At 45.1% G+C, this 25,552-nt stretch overlaps 1 protein-coding gene across 1 annotated transcript in view; it reads right to left on the reverse strand.

Moving 5' to 3' along the window:
- SLC4A9 (solute carrier family 4 member 9) overlaps positions 1 to 25,552 on the reverse strand; it is a 369,367-nt gene that overhangs the window by 155,151 nt on the left and 188,664 nt on the right. Inside the window, exons 10-12 of the mRNA XM_075856371.1 lie at positions 21,142 to 21,275; positions 7,198 to 7,469; positions 1,820 to 1,869 (exon numbers count right to left, since the gene is read on the reverse strand). Of these exons, the coding sequence (XP_075712486.1) occupies positions 1,820 to 1,869; positions 7,198 to 7,469; positions 21,142 to 21,275 (456 nt within the window). The remainder of the gene's footprint in view (positions 1 to 1,819; positions 1,870 to 7,197; positions 7,470 to 21,141; positions 21,276 to 25,552) is intronic.

Here is a 25,552-nt window from a genome sequence, read left to right on the forward strand (position 1 = left end):
TAACACTATATAGAAGGGAGTGCTGCGTATCACTATATCTAAGGGGGATTGCTGTGTAGCACTATATACAAGAGGGGGAGGGCTATGTGACGCTATTTACAGAGGGGGAGGACTGTGTAGCGCTATTTACAGGGGGCTGTGTGTGGTGCTATCTACAGTGTTTGACAAAATTATATTCAGGGGCGCAGTCTATGGTGCGATAATATTTAGGGGCACAGTGTTTGTACTATTTTATTCAGGGGCACAGTGTTTGGTGCTATTATATTTAGGGGCCCAGTGTGTGGCACCATGATAATATTATCTTTGTTTATAGGTGTGGAAATGTTGGAAAAGTGAGGAGCCAAAGACATCTGAGTGGCAAATTCTGCAGAAATGGGTCATGGCCGGGAAAAGTCGTTATGAAGTCTGGACTGGATGGAGAAGAAAAGAGGAAAAAAACTACGTCGTCACCAGTGAGTCACTAGATTTATAGACAATCTGTCATCTCTACTGACATGTTTATAATAGGAAATCCTTGTATTTCACAAAGTCTTTGTGCAGTCCAGGACTGATAGACAAATAAGTGTTACTATTCCCCTTGTCAGGAGAATGTGTCCCTACACGGTGCGATACTGTCAGCGATGGTTGGAGACTGTCAGTATGTGGGGACACAGCCTTTTGACAAGGGGAGTAATAACACCCATTTGTTAATGTCTGGACAAAAAGGAAGTGTTAACAATAGTGTTAACAATAGATACAGGGCGGCGGTGGAGAAGGGGGGCCCAAGTTTGGATGACAGCCCAGGGCCTATGGTCTACTTAATCCGCCACTGCTTACAAAATACAGGCAAAATCTGCAGAAAATCTGCTCAGTCTGAACCCAACCTAAGGCCTCACATAGGGTTTTTGTCTAGTGTTTAAGATTGCATTAAAAAAATGTAGTTTAAAAATGACAGAATTTTTCAAATTTAAAAGGTGTTTTTGAAATCCTATAGAGAAGCCTATGGTGAAAATTGTCCAAAAAAAAACCCACCATAACTAGAGCATACTGTGTTTTGAAAAAAATAAATGCTACTGACCCCCAAAATGCAAAAAGATGCAAAAAAAAACCACAAGCAAAATACTTTATGTATACATTCTGATATATCGCTATAGTGTTTAAACTAATAACAGGCCACTCAAAATGCTTCAAATGCTTTTTTTTAATTTACGGAACGGGCTACTATACTATATAATAAGAGCGCGGCCCGCAAATGCGTGTGACAGTCCGTGCCCGTCCGTAATTATGGACCGTGATTATTGCTACGGCCGTGTGCAGGGGGCCTTAGTGTAAGTCAGTTTTATAACTCTGCAGCTAATCATTGTATGAACTCACTTATTATATCACTGCACTCCTGCTTCCTTTACATAGGGAAGAAATAATCTCTTCATCAGTACTATATGCATGAAGGACAGATAGAGGGACAAGGAAGGTGGAGCTGGGTGGGTAGGGGTCTCAGAGCTGCCAGGAGGGATTTGATTTGCGATGATGTTCTCCTGTAGTTCGCTGGAAGTCATCTACACAGCGGAGAGTTACCTCCTGTTTACAAATGAGAGCATGGTCTAATTTGGTGGTCAGACGGAGATCACATGACACAGCATCCCATAATGAAAAGGTTCAAAATGTATAGATGCAACCGGGCTGGGAAGAAACAATTGGCACTGCTAGAATATTGCTGATGAGTAAGCATGATATATGAAAAAATAAATGTGCTTCATACTACTAATAAATATTTTCTTACTATTTAACTGCACTTTGCACTATTTCAAAATGGTACAGCAGCAGAACTCTGAAAACCTACCACATAATAAAAAGAATCATACAATGTAAAATTGCTTGAAGACTCATTTCCTGCAATAAATAAACAAATAGCAGAAAATTTTAAATTTGCAGCATGTCCTGAAATCTGCACATTGGTTTTTCAGCTACATGTGATTGGGGCATGTCGTTTCCTTGATAGCATACATTCCAATTTTGGCCTCATGAACACGACCGTAATTTTTATCCGCAATATACTAACCCATTCATTTCTATCGGCTACAGACACCTTCCCGTGTATTTACGGGTGGGTGTCCAGGCCATACAAATTACCACCAAAAAATTGGACATGTCCTATTTTTTGCACGGCCTGCAAAAGCGGTTGACACTCTGTGGCCTATCCGTGCAGTATTTACTGACAGTCGTGTGCATGAGGCCTTACTGAAATAATCTTAGAAAATCCTAGTTTGAACATGGCTATGCAATGACTTTAAATGCAGTTTCTTACATACAGAATAAATATCCCCAACAGCCAGGTTAAAGAGGCTCTGTCACCACATTATAAGTGGCCTATCTCCTACATAAGGAGATGTGCTCTGTAATGTAGGTGACAGCAGTGCTTTTAATTTAAAAAAAACGATGTATTTTCACCACTTTATTAGCGATTTTAGATTTATGCTAATGAGTTGCTGAATGCCCAAGTGGGCGTATTTGTACTTTAGACCAAGTGGGCGTTGTACAGAGGAGTGTATGACGCTGACCAATCAGCATCATGTACTCCTCTCCATTCATTTACACAGCGCATAGGGATCCTGTTAGAGCCTTATGTGCTGTCTTAGGCTGGGTTCACACACACTATTTACGGACGTAATTCGGGCGTTTTAGCCCCGAATTACGTCCGAAAATGCGGCTCAAAAGCGTTGGCAAACATCTGCCCATTCATTTGAATGGGTCTTACGATGTTCTGTGCCGACGGTCATTTTTTTTACGCGCCACTGTCAAAAGGTGGCGCGTAAAAAAGACGCCCACGTCAAAGGTGCCTGTCACTTCTTCAGACGTAAATGGAGCCGTTTTCCATGGACTCCATGGAAAAACAGCTCCAATTACGTCCATAATTGACGCTGCGAAAGACGCCTACACATGCCATTACGGCTGAAATTACGGTGCTGTTTTCTCCTGAAAACAGCTCCGTAATTTCAGCCGTAACGGATGCTGCCGTGTGAACATACCCTCATACTAACACTACTAATACTTAACAATACTGAAGTGTTTAGACAATGAATAGACATTCCATGGGATGTCTATTCACAATCCCTGCACTTCGTTACTCTGTCTGTGGCAGTTACAGCAGAGGAAGCGTAATCTCGCGAGATTACGCGGTAAATAATAGGTTACAGAGAGATTACGCTTTGCTCTGCTGTAACTACCACAAAAACAGTAACGAAGTGCACAGATTGTGAATAGACATCCCATGGAATGTCTATTCACTGTCTAAACACTTCAGTATCGTTAATGTGTTAGTATAAGACAGCACATAAGGATCTAGCAGGATCCCTATGCGCTGCCTAAATGAATGGAGAGGAGTACATGACGCTGATTGGTCAGCGTCATACACTCCTCTGTACAACGCCCACTTGGTCTAAAGTAAAAATACGCCCACTTGGGCATTAATAAACTCATTAGCATAAATCTAAAATAGCTAATAAAGTTGTGAAAATAGATCGTTTTATTAAATAAAAAGCACTGCTGTCATCTACATTATAGCGCCCATCTCCTTATGTAGGAGACAGGGCACTTATAATGTAGTGACAGAGCCCCTTTAAAGGAGTCAAAACCTGTCAACCATACAAGATTGCATCCACTTTCCTCATGTAGACACCTCAGAAAAAAATAGGGAAGATCCACCCAGACTGGGACATACTGCTTATAGTTTTTAGGACAAATCCATAAACAGTGTGTAAAGGATCTGCCAGACACAGCTTCTGTGTCGATGCCCGTGGGTAATCAGTCTGCACCTGCTCCTAAGTCTGAGAGAGTGACACGATCTTCTACCAGTCAGGCTGGGAGGCTGAGGAGTGGGAGAGCCTATCACAGCCTGGCCAGACGGAGCTAGCTCCCGCCCTCTGTCTATTTATACCTGCATTTCCAGCTCCTCCTTTGCCTGTGATTCTTTTCTGTTTCCTGGCTCTGCTGCTCCTGCTATGATTATTGACCTTGCTTCATTTTTGACCCTGGCTTTACTGACTACGCTCCTGGTCTGCGATTTGTACCTCCTGCACTCCTGGCTCGTTCACTACTCTTGTTGCTCACTGTGTTGCCATGGGCAACTGCCCCATTTCCCTTAGCTTCTGTGTACCCTTGTCTGTTTGTGTATCGTGCACTTATTGAGCGTAGGGACCGCCGCCCAGTTGTACGCCGTCGCCTAGGACGGGCCGTTGCATGTAGGCAGGGACTGAGTGGCGGGTAGATTAGGGCTCACCTGTCTGTCTCCCTACCCTGTCATTACACAGTGGTAGAAATAAGCATCTGAAGTATGATATTTCAGAAGGCCTGGATTCAATAAAGACCGATCTTAATTCGTTGCCTCATGAAATCAGAAGTCTCATTTGCCTTACTATTTAATTTGCCTATTCATGGTCTTTGTGTAGTGTGTATATTTTAAGATTCCCCCTTTTACATGTCACAATCTAAGGCCTTATTTACACAAGCAAGTCCAATTAACATCTGCAAATAATGGACCAATTTTATTCATATGACTGTCCTTGTTGCATCAGTGTGTCGGTAATCATTTTGGCCAAAAGGACGCAAGCTCGCAATCCACGACAAGGATCCCCAGACTTGCGAGTCCCTAACTCCTAAACTGGAACAGAACGTTCCTGATGCACAAACAGAACCGATAAAAACAAGGGGACATATACAAAAACACCGAAAAAGGCCATACTTACAAATGGACTCCTTCATCAGCGTTTCTGACCTGGCTGTGTCCATTTGTAAGTATGGCCTTTTTCGGTGTTTTTGTATACGTCCCCTTGTTTTTGTATATGTCCCGCCTCTGCAGGTTGAACCTTTTTTTTTTCCAGACGGAGGGAGTGCCCCCTTGTTTTTTAAGTTTTTTTTTACATGGAACAGGATTTCACCATATTTTTTGTATGAGCCATTCATATATTTATATAAGTTAATCATGTCCCCCCTTAGTCATCTTTTTTCAAGGCTAAATAGGTTTAATTCTTTTAATCTTTCCTCATAACTTATATTCTCCATGCCCCTTATTAGCTTCGTTGCTCTTCTATGTATTTTTTCCAACTCCAGGGCATCCTTTCTATGAACTGGAGCCCAGAACTGAGCTGCATATTCTAGATGAGGCCTTACTAATGCTTTGTAAAGTGGTAATATTGTAACCCTGTCCAGCGAGTCCATGCCTCTTTTAATACACGACAATATCTTGCTGGCCCTTGAAGCAGCTGATTTACATTGCATGCTGTTATTTAGTTTATGATTTACAAGTACACCAAGTGTAGCTCCCCCTAGGACATATGATGCATGCAGGTTGTTCGTACCCAGGTGCATAACTTTACATTTATCTACATTAAACCTCATTTGACAAGTGGACACCCAAACACTTAGTGTGTTCAAATCAGCTTGCAATTCACGAACATCTTCCATAGACTGAACATTACTACATAGCTTGGTGTCATCTGCAAAAATAGAAATAGCGCTATTAATCCCAACCTCTATATAATTAATAAATAAGTTGAATAATAGTGGCCCCAGCATGGAACCCTGCAGGCTATTTAACCATTTCCAATCAAATACGCATTAAATCGGACAAGATTCTCCGAGTTCTTGAAATGAACTTAAATTTTTATACACAATTCCACAACATTTACATTTATATAGCGCATTCAACGCTACTTAGGTCATATATGTGAAAATCATTTCATATTTTTAATATATCGGGAATTATATTCCCGTCTATGTTTTAAACTATGTTTTCGATTCATCCCGTTATTCACACTGTGCATATGTTGAAAGCTTGCACAATTGTTTGGAGATGTAATACCTGATGTTTAACCAAATTGTCAATTTGTGCTGGTTTTTCTGTATACCGAATCTATAACAACTGTGATATACTTTGTGGAAATTGTGAGGACGCAACTGTCTTGCCTGCGATTTGGATTATTAAAAACCCATGATACTGTATACTCAAGTAGAGTTCGATTAGACTGCCCAGATATAGTCGCCACTCTGTCTTTATATGACATACACCTCTTGAATTATACTTATACACGCAGTCTCTATACATGGTGTATCACACCTGAGGTGGTAATTACAGACTAGGGTTAACTTCTCACCTGTCTTTTTGCGTACTCATTAGTTACGCTTATTAAGCAGACAGGACGGCCAAGGTCCTCACATTTCTTTGCCATGATTAAGAGCACAGGAGCTGCTCGAAACGCGTAGGCCAGGGCACCATTGCCTACTCACTTTCCTCTGGGATTGCGTCTCTACACTATTTTATTCATTCACCCCAATAAAGATGGGAACATCGATTCCTTTTTAAACTTTGACTGGACTCAGCGCTGGATCATTCCATTTTTTCTCCATAACTTTACATTTATCTACATTAAACCTCATTTGACAAGTGGACACCCAAACACTTAGTGTGTTCAAATCAGCTTGCAATTCACGAACATCTTCCATAGACTGAACATTACTACATAGCTTGGTGTCATCTGCAAAAATAGAAATAGCGCTATTAATCCCAACCTCTATATAATTAATAAATAAGTTGAATAATAGTGGCCCCAGCACGGAACCCTGGGGTACACTACTTATTACCGGGGACCATTCAGAGTAGGAATCATTGACCACAACTCTCTGGATACTGTCCTTGAGGCAATTCTCAATCCAATTACAAACTATACTTTATAAACCTATAGTCCTTAATTTACACATTAGACGTCTATGAGGGACAGTGTCAAATGACTTTGCAAAGTCCAAAAACTATATCCACAGCGGCCCCTCTGTCTAGGATTCTGCTCACGTCTTCATAAAAATAAATCAGGTTGGTTTGACAACTTCTGTCCTTAGTAAAACTGTGCTGGCTGTCACTTATAATACAATTTTTTGTCACATACTCCTGTATATAGTCCCTCAATAGCCCCTCAAACATTTTCCTCACGAAGGATGTTAAGCTTACTGGTCTATAATTACCCGGGGAAGACCTAGAGCCCTTTCTAAAAATAGGCACCACATTTGCCCTGCGCCAGTCGCTTGGCACTATACCAGTCACTAGAGAATCTCTAAATATTATAAAGAAGTGTGCTGTCTAGTATTTAAATGGACAGCACATTGTGATACTTACAGTATTTTATTTTTACTTGTGATTCTACAATAATAAAAACACACATTTGTACTTACCCATTTTGATTAAGCTACATCTACAGTTGTACCGGGTTATATTATCTATGTTATATCTCCAATTAACTGGAAAGTGATCAGCCAGGTTTAGCATCTTTTTCACAGCATCATAAATGAAAATACAGCTTATTAATGCACAAAAGCTTTCTTCTGTAAAACGAGTGAAATATTGTACCAAGTAAGCAGCGTTGGTAGCCACCAAAATGAAGCAATAAAATGCCACCCAAAGTCCAATCCAAAGTCTAAATTCTAAATATTCAAAATTGTAGTCTCTGGGAAAAAAAAAAACATGCCAATGTTAATAAACAATATGCACAAAAACATCCATTAGAAAAAGATATGATTTTACAAGAGGTCTGAATTAAGTTTTCATGTTAAAGGGGTATTCTGGTCGGCTCCACAATTTCTGTCAGTGCCATGGACTTTAAATGGAGCGGAAGGGCGCATGCCTGACTAACAATTCATTCATCGCCTTTTAGTAGGAGGCTAGGAAGACCAAGAAACATGGGACGCCCGTTTTGGCAATCAGTGGGGATCCCAGAGGTTGGACGTCCACCAATCGAGTGGTTATTACTTATCAAGTGCATAGGTTATAATTTGTTGTGACCGGAATACCCCTTTAAATATATTTTTGAAGATTTTATTGGTGGCGCTTTTTTGAAATCTTCCATGTCACTATATTTCGGTAAAAAAAAAAAAGAAAGAAATCTTGCTGATTTTTCTCTGGCCACTGAACCTCAAAATAGACTGACACTTCCTGTTCTGTAATGAGCAGTCATCTCATTATCACCACGAGCGATATTACAATGAAATGTAAAACTTATATGTAGATAACAGAAAATCACACCATCATACTAATATACACAATATACATATGTCGGCAGCGCATAACCCGTGAAGGAAGCGATGTGTCGTGGGCTGGCTTGGTGGGTATATAAGGTGTGCAATAGGCTGTCTAAAACACATATCACTCGTTGTCGCCGAGGGGCCATTTATCAGAGTTGCAAAAAGGGAATATTATTGGCTTTTGGCAAAGGGTGGCAGTATTTCTCAAACAATTTGTGAACTGTTCATGTGCTGATGTGGCGAAAGGGTATCGTGAGTGGACAAATGTAACCATTTGGAATAACCAACGTGGAAACTGTGGAGCACCTCGTGCCATTGATCTGAGAGGTTAACATCGGCTACGAAGTTGCGCGAGGGCCGTACGACATGTTACAGTGGAGCAGCTCACCGTGAAAATCAACCAGGTGGCTACCAGACGTGTATCTAAAACAACAGTTCAGCCAACCCTACTGCGTATGGGGCTACAAAGCAGACGGATGGTCGATACTCCTATACTAACAAAGGTGCATCGGAAAAATAGGCTTCAATTTGCACGTCAGTTACGGAATTGGACCACCGATGATTGGCAAGGAGTTGTGAAAAGGATCTGCCAGGCACAACTTCTGTATCTACGCCCATAGGTAATCAGTCTGCACCTGCTTCTATGTCTGTGAGACTGACTCCATCTTCCACCACTCAGGATGGCAGGCTTAGGAGTTGGAGAGCCTATCACAGCCTGGCCAAACGGAGCTAGCTCCCGCCCTCTGTCTATGTATACCTGCCTTTCTTGTTCCTCCTTGCTTGTGATTCTTCTCTGTTGGTTTCCTGGCCCTGCTGCAGCTTCTTGAACTACTTGTCCCTGCTTCGTATTGACCCTGGCTTACTGACTACTCTCCTGCTCTGCATTTGGTACCTCGTACACTCCTGGTTTGACTCGGCTTGTTCACTACTCTTCTGCTCTGCGTTTGGCACCTCGTACTCTCCTGGTTTGACTCGGCTCGTTTACTACTCTTGTTGCTCACGGTGTTGCCGTGGGCAACTGCCCCGTTTCCCTTTTGTTCTGTGTTCCCTTGTCTGGTTGTCTGTCGTGCACTTATTGAGTGTAGGGACCGTCGCCCAGTTGTACCCCGTCGCCTAGGGCGGGTCGTTGCAAGTAGGCAGGGACTGAGTGGTGGGTAGATTAGGGCTCACTTGTCTTTTCCCAATCCCTGTCATTACAGGTTGCCTTCTCAGATGAGACACGTTTACTGCTTAATTGAACGGATTCACATCAGAGAACAAACACCCTGCAACCATTGCTGGAAGAACACAAGCTGGTGGCGGCAACGTTATGGTCTGGGGAATTTTTTCATGCATTCTCTGGGCCCACTTATCCATGTGGAAGGCACTCTGAAACGATTTTGGTATGAATCCATCATTGCAGATCAAGTCCACTCATACATGCTGTTTGTCTTCCCTGGGGCAGATGGAATCTTCCAGCAAGACAATGCGACATGTCACACGGCTAGAAATGTCTGACAGTGGTGGGAAGAGCACGACCAAGATTTCCAAGTACTTCCTTGGCCCCCTAAATCGCCAGACTTGAACCCAATTGAGCATCTGTGAGACCACCTCGATCCTCTTTTTCGCTCTAAGGTGCCTTCCCCACACACCCTCCAGCAAATGAGGGATGCACTGCAGTCAGCATGGCTCCAGATACCTGAGAAAACCTACTAGAACCTTATTTAGTCAAAACCGTTTCCCGCTGTTTTACCGCCACTAGCCTGGGGGCACTCTCCCCCGGCTTACAGGGTTAGGCCCATGCTGACTTCCATGGCTGTGGAGCCCTTAGGTGGAGGGGGCCGAGGACCATTCTGAATCTCCATCGGTGCACTCCGGCAAAGGGACCAGTACCCATAGGACCTGTTCGCACCACAGGCCATCCTCTCGGCATCGCGGATCACGTCACTCTCGACGTCGTCACTCTCGACGTCGTCACTCTTGGCGTAGGAGATAGTCTTTATCCCGTAGTTCCTAAGGGGCCTTATCTAGGAATTTACGCACTTGTTCCTCAGACCGTGGCACTTTATCAGGTGACCACGAAAGATCGAGGCATTCCCACAGATCCTCCAGTACATCTCAGGCGACTGCATCTACTGTTACCGTGCTACTAGAGACAGCGCCTGGACGGTCTCTCTCCTCCCGCCCGGTGTCAGGCACCGATTTCCGATTTAGCTTCTGGACCGGGTGAGTCTGATTGCCTTCAGGCTCGGTGTACTGCTAATTCCTCTGATTCTGATTTGTTATCTGCTGTTCGGTCACTATTGGTGGGTACCCCTGTGGCCCGGGTCGAATCTGCGTCCAAGCCGGTAGTGGAGAAGTCTCTGGTTGAGGCATCCACTTCTACATCTACGCCTATGCTGCTTTAGAGATTTTTTTGTGGTGTAGCTCCCTTTGGCACGCCTTTATCCAAAGATACCAGGTCCAGGTGTTCTAAAAATGAATATGTTGATATCTGGTCTCTGGTGTCGGTGGATTCGGGAACTATCGATAAGGAGGGGTGTTTTCAGAGGGTGGTTCAGACGAAGCCTAGGGTTGCGAAAACTTTTAATAACTGGATTCAGGCCTTCGCAGTTCTAGGTTGTGTTGTTTCGCAGAAATTTCCTGAAAAGTCGTTTCAACTGTTTGTATACTTTGATACGATTTTCAGTGCTTACAGGACGCATGGCAGTTCGGCGTGGTGGCGGTATGATGAGGAGTTTAGGAGGCGCATGTTGCAGCGGCCCGAGATTGGGTGGAATACTAATGCGACCAATGTATGGTTGTGACCTATGATGTTGCAACTGTCACATAGGGTTCGTGGACCCTCTGGGCTGTACAGCCTTGGCGGTATGGCAGCTGGCCAACAGGTCGCAGGTCAGAGTCTATAGTTTATATAGGGTACCTGTGGCAGCTCAGACAGTAGCAAGGCAGGCTTGGCAGGAACTAGGAAACAGGTAGACGTCAGGCGTGGAGAAGCAGGACAGGCGTGGTATACAGCACAGCATGGCTACAGCTAAGCACGGCACTAGATCAGGATACAGGAACAGGAAACACTGGGAGCAGGAAACACTAGGGGACCATTTGCAAGACAGACTAGGAATACAACAACAAAGCTCAGGCGTGGGAGGATGGGGCTGGGACCTTCTTATAGCCCAGGGTGCTCTGGACCAATTAGCTCAATCACCAACATGCTTGAGCTCTGGATTCTCAAGTCTGGACTGAGCTCGTGAGCGCACCCTGGTGGTCGCTGTGGAGCAGGACGGCCGTATATGCAGACATCTCTTGAGAAAAGGGCATCGACTGAATGGAAGGAGTTTGTGGTCAGTGACCACGGATGTTACAGCAACGGTCCTTTCAGTCCGCCGCCCCCTCCTCCGCTACCTATACCGGTTCGTCTCCCGGGGTTGGGGGTTAGTGCCGATAGTGTTGGTGGTTCACATCAAGGAAAATTACTTGTGCTCTGTCCGCCTGGGTGAATTGATTGCCCTCATCCAATCAGACCTGGAATGGTTAGCTTCATTCTTTCCCGAGCTAGTGCTCGTATGGTCAGAAATAGTTCCCCAGGGTGGTCTGGCATGGAGCCCGTGGTGGTAATGCTTTTGAGAGGGGCAGGAGATGGCTCAACACTTGGGTGTCCCATTTTGTAAGAGAAAGAGGTGGGGTGGTAATCAGGCACAGACAGCATGAGGGGGACAACAGATGTCTTTTGCTACCAGATGGAGTTCACCTCACGGATATTGGCCTGGACATATTTCTATCCGGCCTGCAAGATGACATCAAACAGACCATTTTCTTGTTGGCGGGGGGGGGGGGCGGAAGGGCGTGTAGTATGAGTACACGCCCTCCTGATGGCGTTTTGTAAAGGCAGCTTTTACCTACATGCCCTCTTGATTGGTTTATTTAAAAAATAAAAGGAATTTGTTATAAAAAATAAAATAAAATAAACAAATCAACATGATGCTCATCATTGTGTGAGAGACAACGTTGTGTGATTTTCATTCTTCCACTTTTATGATTGTTTCAGGTAAATTTTGTTTGTGTGTCTTTGATATTGTCACAGCTGATGTTTTGTAAAGGCGGTTTTTACCTACATGCCCACTATGTTTGTAGGCCAGCATACGGGTTTACCTAACAATGGTTTCTGACAACCTTTTTGTTTAATAGGTCACACTTGCATTTAATAATAAAGCTGTGGCTGTCCCCGAGTCAACCCACGTTAAGAGTACATAATGGTGTCCTGTTTATTTATTCAATGATCTTCTTCCCTAGCCCATCTTTTGATTGGTTACATCATGCATACAGTCTGCAGATGAAAGAAATGCTGAGTTTCAGCGTTTGCGTGATGGTCATAATGAAATGACAGCACAACAAATTGAAGCTGAATCTTAGCGAACGCGTATGTGAATATTGCAGAAGCACAAAGCATGACCCCAGAAAAAAGGTAAGTATGTGCAATTGAGAGGCACAAAGACAACTCAAATCAGACAACGACCTGAAGAAACATTTGAAGGCACGAAAACCCAGTGGCGGATCCTCACATGGGCGGTTCGGGCGGCCGCCCGGGGCCCAAGGCTCCCAGGGGCCCATGGCCACCCAAACCGCACATAAGTTTAAAAAAATGATCCAGGGATGCTGCCTGTCGCGGTAATCGGTCCCACCTGCTGATAAGGAGGAGGTGGGGGGGCATGTGCAGGGGTAGTGAATTTTGGCCAGGGTACAGGGGGCGGGCGGCACCGCACATCAGCGGTACAGAGCAGACTGTCAGAGAGAGTGATGGGCAGGTGCTGGAGTGTCCCTGACAGTCTGCTCCTCTGTGCTGCTGTGCACTGTCCCATCTGTCTAAACCTCCAGCAGCTGCCTGATAACGGCAAGACTGCAAGTAGGAGGTAAAGGACCTGTGGTGACATCACAGTCACATGATTAAGGTCCTGGAGGCTATACACAAGCACAGCACAAGCACCGCAGAGGAAGAGTCTCTGGTAAGTGTGGTATGTGTATATAGGGAACATAGTATAAGTCTTTATAGTGTGTCCTGTGTGTATAGTGTAAGTCTATATAGTGTGTGTATAATGTAAGTTTATATAGTGTGTACTGTGTGTATAATGTAAGTCTATATAGTGTGTGGTGTGTATAGGGTTTAGTGCGTTAAATGTAAGTCTATATAATGTATATAATGTAAGTGTGTGCGTATAATGCATATAATATGTCTGTATAGTGTGTATATATTGTATAGTGTGTAAATAGTGTGTGCTGTGTGTGTATAATGCAAGTCTATATAGTGTGTGTATAGGGTATATAGTGTAAGTCTATATAGTGTGTGAGTATAGTGTATATAATATAAGTCTATATAGTGTGTGTGCGCGTGTGTATAGTGTATATAGTGTAAGTCTATATAATGTGTGCTTTGTGTATAATGTAAGTCTATAAAGTGTGTGTATAATGTAAGTCTATAAAGTGTGTGTATAGTGTATATAGTCTAAGTCTATATAGTGTGTGATGTGTGTATAGAGTTTATAGTGTGTATAATGCAAGTCTATATAGTGTAAGTATGTGCGTGTAGTGTGTGGTTTGAATATATAATGTGTGGCGTTAGTGTGATTTGTATATAGGGTGTTTAATTTAAAAAAAATTGTGTGTGAAATTATTTCCAACCCATAGAGCCCTCTGCAGTCAGTCAAATGCTCAGAACCCCCTGCAGTATAATCTCTCCCATAGAGCCCTCAGTAGTTATTATACTGCAAGGGGAGGGGTCAGAGCATCTGAATAACTGCTGAGGGTTCTATGGGGGGGATAACTCCTCTCCCACAGCGCCATAAGAGCCATACGCTCAGACCCTCCCATAGGGCACTCAGCAGTCAGTCAGACACACTGGGGAGGGGTGTCCGACTTGTTAAAGAGTAACTAAACTTAAAATTTACATGTCATAGTGACATGTCAAAAGTTCTGGCACTGAGACCCCACCAATCGCTAAAACAAAGTGGCAGAAGCACTCAGGTGTGTGATGAGCCACTTTGTTTCTGATCATCTTTCCTCTGATAGCTGAGCAAGCCGTGTACGGGCTCAATAGAAAGACGATCAGAAATTAAGTGGAACAATGCTCATCTGAGCAATTCTGCCACTTTTTTTTAGTGATCAGTGGGGGTCCCAGTGATTGGACCCCCATCGATCAAAACTTCTGATATATCACTATGACACGCCAAATGTTTTTTTTAAAGTTTAGTTACCCCTTGGGGACTAAATTTATTGGTCTGAGTTAATGTATGGGCCTGGGGTCTTGATTTGCTTAGGAGTTTGGTCTGGGGTATAAAACAATTTAAGGTGTTTCGTTTCTGAATTTTTGCGTTGCTATAGACGCTGAAAATGGCTGCAGAATCGAGGGGCAAACATTTCTCATAAGTAAACACTGCAATCATCAGGAGATGTCGCCATAGCGGTCTGTGTCCGATGGATAAGAGAAGAAAAGAGAACGACTCCCATAAGAGAAGAAATCACTTGTGAGTAATTTGATTTATAGAAGATCTGTCCAGTTTCCTGACATGTCTGTTATAGGAAATCCTTGTATTCTATAAAAAGTCTTTGTGTACCCAGGACGAATAGACAAATGCGTGTTACCATTTCCATTGTAAAGAGGATGTGTGATACACTGTGATACTGTCAGCGATGGTTGGAGACTGTCAGTATGTAGGGACCCAGCCCTCTGAAAAGGGGAATCGTAACACTCATGTGTCAAAGCTCAAACAGAAAGGTAGTGTTTAATATAGACACGGCACGGCGTGGCAGGGAGGTGGTGGAGAAGGGGGGCCCAAGCTTGTGGAACAACCCAGGGCTTATGGTCTACTTAATCCGCCACTGCAAAAACCCCCAATAATAGAGATGTTCAAGCTCTTCGAGATACACAAAATGCTGCATGCTATAAGGCCTGAAACGACATACATGATGAAAATGACATTCATGTGTTCCTCGGTTCAGAGCAAAGGGTAGGGAGACATGACAGTTAGTGCAGATACTAGCTATGTGTAAAGGATCTGCCAGGTACTACGTCTGTGTATACTCCCGTGATTAATCAGTCGACACCTGAGGCCAGACCTCTTAGACTGACACCGGCTCCCACCAACCAGGGTGGCAGGCTCAGGAGTGGGAGAGCCTATCGCGGCCTGGTCAGTCGGAGTTAGCTCCGCCCCCTGTCCATTTATACCTGCCGTGTTCTCTTCCTCAGTGCTTGTTATTCTTCTTGGATTCCTGGCCCCACTGCTGCCTTGCTCCAGCCTGCTTCTGCCGTGCTTCTGCCTTGCTTCAGTTCCGCTTATCCTGCTTCGCTTTGCCCCTGGCTTGCTTCCTGCTCCGTGCTCTCGTTGGTATACTCCACTACATCCTGATCCTGACTGACTCATTCACCGCTCCATTTCCTTGCGGCGTTCCGTGGGCTACTGCCCCTTCCCTTGCGTGTTCCCTGTTTGTACTCCCTTGCACTTAGACAGCGTAGGGACCGCCGCCAAGTTGTACCCCGTCGCCTAGGGCGGGTCGTTGCAAGTAGGCAGGGACAGGGCGGTGGGTAGATTAGGGCTCACTTGTTCCCTTCACCTCCTTCCTGCCATTACATAATAACAAGCCCATATCTAGTCTACCATTTCTCCTACACTGACGCTATCATGGACCCCCTTGAGACCCTGACCCAGCAGATGCAGGGCCTCTCCCTACAGGTCCAGGCCCTGGCTCAGAGGGTCAACCAGGGTGACGCTGCCTTAGTAGTACCCCTCACCTCTAGAACCCGACCTCAAGTTACCTGACCGGTTCTCAGGGGACCGTAAGACTTTTCTCTCCTTCCGGGAGAGTTGCAGACTTTATTTCCGCCTAAAACCTCACTCCTCAGGTTCCGAGAACCAGCGGGTGGGTATCATTATATCCCGACTCCAGGAAGGGCCCCAAGAGGGGGCCTTCTCCTTGGCTCCTGACGCCCCTGAACTTTCCTCCGTTGATCATTTTTTCTCTGCCCTCGGACTCATTTACGACGAGACTGACGGGACTGCCTTAGCCGAGAGTCAGCTGGTGACCTTACGTCAGGATAGGAGACCAGTTGAGGAATACTGTTCTGATTTTAGAAAGTGGTGCGTAGCTTCTCGGTGGAACGACCCGGGCCTAAGGTGCCAGTTTAGGTTAGGATTATCTGACGCCCTGAAGGATCTGCTGGTTAGCTACCCCTCTTCTGACTCCCTAGACCAGGTTATGGCCCTAGCAGTACGACTTGACCGACGTCTCAGGGAACGTCAGCTTGAACGTTTCAATGTGTTCCCCTCTGACTTCCCTGCGATTCCCCCCGAGGTCCCGTCTCCTCGCCCTTCCACGGAGGACTCGGAGGTACCTATGCAACTCGGGGCCTCCATGTCCCCTCGACAACGTAGAGAGTTTCGCAGGAAGAATGGTCTCTGCTTCTATTGTGGGGACGACAAGCATCTACTGAACACCTGTCCCAGGCGCAAGAATAAACAGCCGGAAAACTTCCGCGCCTAAGTGATCATCGGGGAGGTCACTTGGGCGCACAGGTATTTCCCGTTAATATGAAACGCAATAACATTTTGCTTCCCTTTCAGGTCTCGTTTGCTGGCTGGTCTGCCACGGGCAGTGCCTTCGTGGATTCTGGCTCATCTGCTAATATCATGTCTGTGGAATTTGCTATGTCTCTAAAAATGCCTTTTATTGATTTGCCTTATCCTATCCAGGTAGTGGGTATCGACTCCACTCCTCTTGCCAATGGTTATTTTACTCAGCATACCCCTGTTTTTGAACTCCTTGTTGGCTCCATGCATTTGGAACAGTGCTCTGTACTGGTGATGCAGGGATTATCGTCCGATCTGGTATTAGGTCTTCCCTGGTTGCAGCTGCATAATCCCACGTTTGATTGGAATACTGGGGATCTCACCAAATGGGGTAGTGAATGCCTGATGTCATGTCTTTCGGTTAACTCTATTTCTCCCCGTGAGGAGGTAAACACGCTTCCTGAGTTTGTTCAGGACTTCGCTGATGTGTTTTCTAAGGAGGCCTCCGAGGTGTTGCCCCCTCATAGAGATTACGATTGCGCCATCGATTTGGTGCCTGGTGCCAAGCTTCCTAAGGGTAGGATATTTAATCTTTCATGTCCTGAACGTGAAGCTATGAGGGAGTATATCCAAGAATGCCTGGCCAAGGGTTTCATTTGCCCCTCGACTTCTCCTGTAGGTGCTGGCTTCTTCTTCGTGGGGAAGAAGGATGGTGATCTTAGGCCGTGCATTGATTATCGGAACCTGAATAAGGTCACCATAAGGAACCAGTATCCCCTTCCTTTGATTCCGGATCTTTTTAATCAGGTTCAGGGGGCCCAATGGTTTTCTAAGTTCGATCTACGGGGGGCATATAACCTTATCCGCATCAAAGAGGGGGATGAGTGGAAAACTGCGTTCAACACACCCGAAGGTCATTTCGAATACCTGGTCATGCCCTTTGGGTTGTGTAATGCCCCTGCCGTCTTCCAGAATTTTATTAATGAAATCCTGAGAGATTACCTGGGAAATTTTCTTGTAGTGTACCTTGATGACATACTGGTGTTTTCCAAGGACTGGTCCTCCCACGTGGAGCATGTCAGGAAGGTCCTCCAGGTCCTTCGGGAAAATAATCTGTTTGCGAAGACCGAAAAATGTGTGTTTGGGGTACAGGAGATACCATTTTTAGGTCAAATCCTCACTCCTCATGAATTCCGCATGGACCCTGCCAAGGTTCAGGCTGTGGCGGAATGGGTCCGGAATGTAGCTCCCTGAAGGCGCTACAGTGTTTTTTGGGGTTCACTAACTATTACAGGAGATTTATTGCCAACTTCTCGGTCGTCGCTAAGCCTCTTACGGACCTTACTCGCAAGGGTGCTGATGTCCTCCATTGGCCCCCTGAGGCCGTCCAGGCTTTTGAGACCCTCAAGAAGTGCTTTATCTCGGCCCCCGTGCTGGTTCAGCCCAACCAAAGGGAGCCATTTATTGTGGAGGTTGACGCATCCGAGGTGGGAGTGGGGGCCGTCTTGTCCCAGGGTACCAGCTCCCTCACCCATCTCCGCCCCTGTGCTTACTTCTCTAGGAAGTTTTCGCCCACGGAGAGTAACTATGATATTGGCAACCGCGAACTTTTAGCCATTAAATGGGCTTTTGAAGAGTGGCGTCACTTCCTGGAGGGGGCCAGACACCAGGTAACGGTCCTTACTGACCACAAGAATCTGGTTTTCCTAGAATCTGCCCGGAGGCTTAATCCTAGACAAGCTCGTTGGGCACTATTCTTTGCCAGATTTAATTTCTTGGTTACCTATAGGGCTGGGTCCAAAAATATTAAGGCTGATGCACTGTCACGTAGTTTCATGGCCAATCCTCCTTCCGAGAAGGATCCTGCTTGTATTTTACCCCCTGGTATAATCGTTTCTGCCACTGATTCTGATTTAGCTTCTGACATCGCGGCTGATCAAGGTTCAGCTCCCGGGAACCTCCCTGGGGACAAACTGTTTGTCCCCCTGCAATACCGGCTAAGGGTACTCAGGGAAAACCATGACTCCGCACTATCTGGTCATCCTGGTATCTTGGGTACCAAACACCTCATTACCAGAAACTATTGGTGGCCTGGGTTGCCTAAAGACGTTAGGGCTTACGTCACCGCTTGTGAGGTTTGTGCTAGGTCCAAGACCCCTAGGTCCCGACCTGCGGGCTTACTACGTTCCTTGCCCATTCCCCAGAGACCTTGGACCCATATCTCCATGGATTTTATCACCGATTTGCCTCCATCTCAGGGCAAGTCGGTGGTGTGGGTGGTAGTAGACCGCTTCAGCAAGATGTGCTACTTTGTGCCCCTTAAGAAACTACCTAACGCCAAGACGTTTGCTTCTTTGTTTGTTAAACACATCCTGCGTCTCCATGGGGCCCCAGTCAATATCGTTTCTGACAGAGGGGTACAATTTGTTTCCTTATTTTGGAGAGCTTTTTGTAAAAAGTTGGAGATTGATCTGTCCTTCTCCTCCGCCTTCCATCCCGAAACTAATGGCCAAACGGAAAGGACTAACCAATCCCTGGAACAATATTTAAGGTGTTTCATCTCTGACTGTCAATTTGATTGGGTCTCATTCCTTCCCCTTGCCGAATTTTCCTTGAATAACCGGGTCAGTAACTCGTCAGGGGTCTCCCCGTTTTTCTGTAATTTCGGGTTTAACCCAAGGTTCTCCTCCATTTCTCCTGGTTGTTCCAATAATCCCGAGGTAGAGGACGTTCATCGGGAACTGTGCACTGTCTGGGCCCAGGTTCAGAAGAACCTAGAGGCGTCCCAGAGCGTACAAAAGATTCAGGCTGATAGTAGACGTTCTGCTAACCCCCGGTTTGTCGTCGGGGATTTGGTCTGGTTGTCGTCCAGGAACTTGCGCCTTAAGGTCCCGTCCAGGAAGTTTGCTCCCCAATTTATTGGACCTTATAAGATCATTGAAGTCCTCAACCCTGTATCCTTCCGTCTGGAGCTGCCCCCATCCTTTCGTATACATGACGTCTTCCATGCCTCCCTCCTTAAACGCTGCTCCCCGTCCTGGACAGTAGGATGATCCAGGGCTCCCTCCAGTACCTGGTCCATTGGAGAGGATATGGGCCGGAGGAGAGGACTTGGGTACCTGCTCGTGATGTTCACGCTGGGGTATTGATCAGGAGGTTCCACCTTCTCTTCCCCACTAAACCGGGTCCTCTTAGTAAGGGTCCGGTGGCCCCTCATAAAAGGGGGAGTACTGTAAAGGATCTGCCAGGTACTACGTCTGTGTATACTCCCGGGATTAATCAGTCGACACCTGAGGCCAGACCTCTTAGACTGACACCGGCTCCCACCAACCAGGGTGGCAGGCTCAGGAGTGGGAGAGCCTATCGCGGCCTGGTCAGTCGGAGTTAGCTCCGCCCCCTGTCCATTTATACCTGCCGTGTTCTCTTCCTCAGTGCTTGTTATTCTTCTTGGATTCCTGGCCCCACTGCTGCCTTGCTCCAGCCTTCTTCTGCCGTGCTTCTGCCTTGCTTCAGTTCCGCTTATCCTGCTTCGCTTTGCCCCTGGCTTGCTTCCTGCTCCGTGCTCTCGTTGGTATACTCCACTACATCCTGATCCTGACTGACTCATTCACCGCTCCGTTTCCTCGCGGCGTTCCGTGGGCTACTGCCCCTTCCCTTGCGTGTTCCCTGTTTGTATCCCCTTGCACTTAGTCAGCGTAGGGACCGCTGCCAAGTTGTACCCCGTCGCCTAGGGCGGGTCGTTGCAAGTAGGCAGGGACAGGGCGGTGGGTAGATTAGGGCTCACTTGTTCCCTTCACCTCCTTCCTGCCATTACACTATGGGTTTGGAATAGATAAGTCCTATAAAATGGATAAACTTGGGACCAAAGTCAAATCTTCGCAGTACGGACCAAAGGTAAGACGATTCGACTGAATTTTGATTTTTCCAAATCCAAGTTGCCAATTATTCGGGAGCCAGAATAACTAGGAGTGGATGACATGTTAGTAAACAATCTACGTAAGCAGGGGCGTAACTAGGAAAGACTGGGCCCCATAGAAAACTTTTGACTGGGGCCCCCCCTCCCCTGGGTGTCACACAACCCCCCCCCCCCTTGTAGATAGTGTCTTTTTTACAGCGCCCCCTGTAGATAACGCTATACAGCCCCCTCTGTAGATAGCACCATACAGCCCCCCTGTAGATAATGCCATACAGCCCCCCCTGTAGATAACGCCATACAGCCCCCCTGTAGATAACGCCATACAGCCCCAAAATTGCGGCAAAACAGCACAGTGTTGTTGTGGTTGCAGCAAGAAAATGCTACAAGCTTATAAATGTGCAGGAGAAATGTTTTACTCCTTCTGTGTGGGTCATAGAATATTAAAGAGTAAAGAAGTTTTGAACCTTTGATAAAAGCATTAGGAGTCATAGAGTAAATACCCAGATATACACATATGAATTAATACAAGTAGTTCAATTTTACAAAAATCTTAATTTTTAATATCTATTCACATTTTAAATAACACAATTTACTCATTTAGTTCTTTTTCAGAAATGTTATACATAAAAATAAAATAAATGCACCTACTTGCTAAAACTGTATAAAAGTCTCTCAAACACAAGCACAGGTCCCGTGCTGCTTAGAATAGTAAGTGGCTGTCCAGAAAATAGACAAAAAAATCCACCACAAATTGCTGTGCCTAGAAAATTTTCAAGAACCCCCTGAAAAAGAAAGACAGCAAAACAAGTTGTTGATTTATTAATTTTACTAGAAATTTTAAGCATATGTCTAAAAATAAATGCATAACATCTTATAAGAAGCTATAATATCTATTTTTTGCAAATAACAATTGAGACATATTCTTAGGGGGGATTCACACGAGCGTGTATTCGGTCCGTGCGGGCCGCGTGGTTTTCACGCGGCACGCATGGACCAATACAAGTCTATGGGGCAGTACAGACAGTCCGTGCTTTTTGCGCAGCGTTTGTCTGCTGCGCAAAAAGCGCGACAGGTTCAATAACTCTGCGTATTTCGCGCATCACGCACTCATTGAAGTCAATGGGTGCGTGAAAATCACGCGCACCACACGGAAGCATTTCCGTGGGACGAGCGTGATTCGCGCAACAGCAGTGAAAAGGATGAATGAAAACAGAAAAGCACCACGTGCTTTTCTGTTTCCGAACATCCAAACGGAGTGTCTTTGCGATGAGCGAAGCCGGACAAGCGTACCGAACTTCACCGGGTTCGGCCAAACTCGTTTTGGCCGAACCCGGCAAAAAAATTATCGGTACGCGACGTCAGGAGATAGTCACTGTCCATGGTGCTGAAAGAGTTAAACTGTTTCAGCACCATGGACCGTGACTTCCGATCCCAATATACATGAACCTGTAGAAAAAAAAACGAAGTTCTGACTTACCGCTAACTCCCGGCTTCTTCCTCCAGTCTGACCTCCCGGGATGACAATTAAGTCCAAGTGACAGCTCCAGCCAATCACAGGCCAAGCACAGGCTGCAGCGGTCACATGGACTGGCGCTTCATCCAGGGAGGTGGGGCCCAATGTCACGAGAGGCGCGTCACCAAGGACGCGTCACCAAGGACGCGTCACCAAGGCAACGGCCGGGAAGTTCTCGGTAAGTACGAACTTTTTCTTTTTTTTCTACAGGTTTTGCGATATTGTGTTCGGCATTCACTGTCGAGGGTGCTGAAAGAGTTAGCTCTTTCAGCACCTTGGACAGTGATGGCCGTCGACTAGCCTCATCTCTATGATGGCGGCTGCGCGAAAATCACGCAGCCACGCATCAGACACGGATGTCACACGCAGCTGTCAAATGTTTTTTGCGCTCGCAAAACGCTGCGTTGTTTGCGTGCGCAAAAACGCAACGCTTGTGTGAATCTGCCCTTAAACTGTTGAATCTCTTCATACCAAAGCTATTCTTTTTCAAAGACCAGAGATCATCAATATTTGCTCGGTGGGGTTCCAAATCCCATGCCCCTGCCGATTAGCTCAATAAAGGGGCTGTGTGTCCTTCACTTTTTACATAAGAACATTTGCCTGTACAGGTGGCTGTGCCTGCTACTGCAGATCAGTTCCGTTCACTTGCGAGAGTACCGCAGCCCCTTCATTGTGCTGATAGGCGGGGGTCCCGGTGTACGGACCCCAACCAATCACATATTGATGGCTATAGTCTAAGGGTAAAGCCACACGGTGCGTCATTGATGCGGTTTTGTTGCGTTTAAAAACCGCATGCGGTCAACTGCATGCGTTTTTTATTTTTTTATGGTTCAATAGTTTTTTATTAGTGATTTCAGATATAACAAAAAGGATCATGATCAATAATCACATAACATCATATGTATATAACGAAAGTTTACATTACATTCTCCCATCGTTGTGTAAATACAATATGCTTGTCTGGAGTGTGATAATTGATCAGCAGGACAAATACCAATCCGGCATAGTCAGAACAAATACAACAAGTAGAACAGTAATAAGAACTTAACAGGTGTATATTACGGGTCTTCACTCGATTCATTTCACAAATAGATCTAATTAACATATAACATATCGATCATCATAAAGGTAGACATTCCAAGCTATTCTTCCACGCTTCCCATATTTCTGGGAAAGACGAGAAGTTGTTCGATCCATAAGACAATATCTTCTCGTACATATATGTGTTGTTAATGGAAGAGATTACCTCTGCTCTTGTTGGAATAGAAGAAGATTTCCAATATCTTGCTACTGCAATTTTAGCAATGGTCAGTATTTTACATATAAGGATCCTAAATCTGGGAGGGATTACATGGATGTCTAGAAACAATAAGGCCATATGTGGGGTGTTAGGGATCCGCTGGTTCGTTAGCTTAGAAATCAACCTGAATATGTCTTGCCAGTAAGTCATTAAAAGCGGGCATTTCCAGAAAACATGAAGCATAGTACCTCTCTCTCCACACCCTCTCCAGCAGCTACATGAGGAATTTGGGTATATCTTACTCAATCAATCTGGCGTGTAATACAACCTTAGCATAGTTTTCATTGCAGCTTCATAATGAGAACTACATTGCATTGATTTATTTATCCACTTGAAAGCTCTTGTCCACTTCTCGGGTGCAAAGGACCGTCCCAACTCCTTTTCCCAATCTTTATATGGGTATGATTTAAGAAATGTGTTATGAGCATGTATAAAGTTATAAATTACTTTAAGGCCTTTCCATCTTCGAGAGAATCGGAAATATAGAATTATTACAATGAATCGTCTCTTTACTTTTATGAAGTATAAAATGGTGAACTCTTAGGTAAGTATAATACTCCGTTTCAGGTAATTGAAATTGTTTGGCTAATCTCGTAAATGATATCATATGAGAACCTTCCATAAGTTGGGACAAGTCCTTCACCCCCTTCATTTTCCTTAATATTTAGGTTAGGAATAGCTACTGCTAGTAAGTCTATTGGGGAATTCGACCTAGATAAGGGACTGTGAGAGTGAGAGTATTCATGAAATTTCGACCAACTGTGAATAGATGCCCTTGTGAGTGGCGTAACGCCAGAAGGAATTGGCAGTTTCCAACACGAGGCCAACAATAGCATTTTCAACTATATAGGATGCGCCCCCCAGGCTTCTACATGTACCCAGTGTTTACTAGTGTCCGCTACCCACCACGCTTGTATTTGTGACACTTGAGAGGCTATATAGTAATGATAAATGTCAGGCACTCCCAATCCACCCGCAGTCCGGTCTTTGGACAATAATTTATATGAAGTTCTGGGAGGTCGCCCTGCCCATATGAAATGGGAGATTATCTTTTGAATCGAGGTGAAAAATGACATGGGAATGTGGATAGGAAGGGTGCGAAACAGGTATAACAGTTTCGGCAACAGTAACATCTTAAAGGCTGCAATCCTCCCAATCCAAGATACCTCTGATTTAGTCATCCGCTGTGTTTCCGATTGTATGGTTAGTACTAAAGATTCATAATTTCGCTTAAAGAGCGTTTTATGTGTACCAGTTATCGTAATCTCCAAATAGTTAATGCCTTCCATTTGCCAATCAAAAGGAAATTTAGTTTTTAAGAAATATAATGATTGCCTTGAGATATTTAGTGGGAGAGCCTGTGATTTTCGGGTATACAATTTATAGTATGACATATTCACGAACTTCTTAATAATATCCATAACCTGATCAAGAGAAGTCTCCGGGTCGGATAGTGTCAAAATAATGTCATCCGCATATAGCGAAACAGTATGTGTGCGGTCCCCTACTGTAATGCCATGAACCTCTGAATGTTCTCAGTACTTGGGCCAATGGTTCTATCGATAATACAAAAATCAGCGGCGATAAAGGGCACCCCTGTCTGGTCCCATTAGTGATGAGAAATTCATCAGAGAGTGCTCCATTTGTAAATATTTTTGCAGATGGTGCGGAGTATAATGCCGAGACCACCTTCAAAATACTTCCCCCGAACCCCATGTGTCGGAGAACCGAGAATGCATACGACCAGCTAATCCGGTCAAATGCCTTCTCGGCATCTAGTGACAACAGTACTGACGGTAGTCCACGAGTTTCTAAAATATGTAATATATTCAACACTCTCCTTGTGTTCTCGAATGCCTGCCGGCCTTTGACAAATCCCACTTGATCATCTCTCACCAAATTTGGCAAAATAGGAGCCAGGCGGTTTGCCAACAATTTAGCATATATCTTTATATCAGAGTTAAGCAATGATATAGGCCTAAAGTTCTGAGGTACATCGGGATCTTTCCCTGGCTTGGGTAGCGTTACTATTAAGGCCGATTGGATTTCTTTCGGAAATATTCCAGTCGCTATTGCTTTCTCAAAGACCGTGTGTATGTGAGGTGTCAATATAGAAGCAAACATTTTATAATAGTCATTCGATAGCCCATCCGGTCCAGGTGATTTACCCATAGGTAAGGATGCTATCACTTTAGATATTTCCGCCTGGGTAACGAGTGAGTTCAAAGTGTCTATGTCTGCGTCTG

This window comes from Rhinoderma darwinii, chromosome 3 (genome assembly GCF_050947455.1).
Source record: "Rhinoderma darwinii isolate aRhiDar2 chromosome 3, aRhiDar2.hap1, whole genome shotgun sequence".
In the NCBI taxonomy this organism is placed as follows: domain Eukaryota; kingdom Metazoa; phylum Chordata; class Amphibia; order Anura; family Rhinodermatidae; genus Rhinoderma; species Rhinoderma darwinii.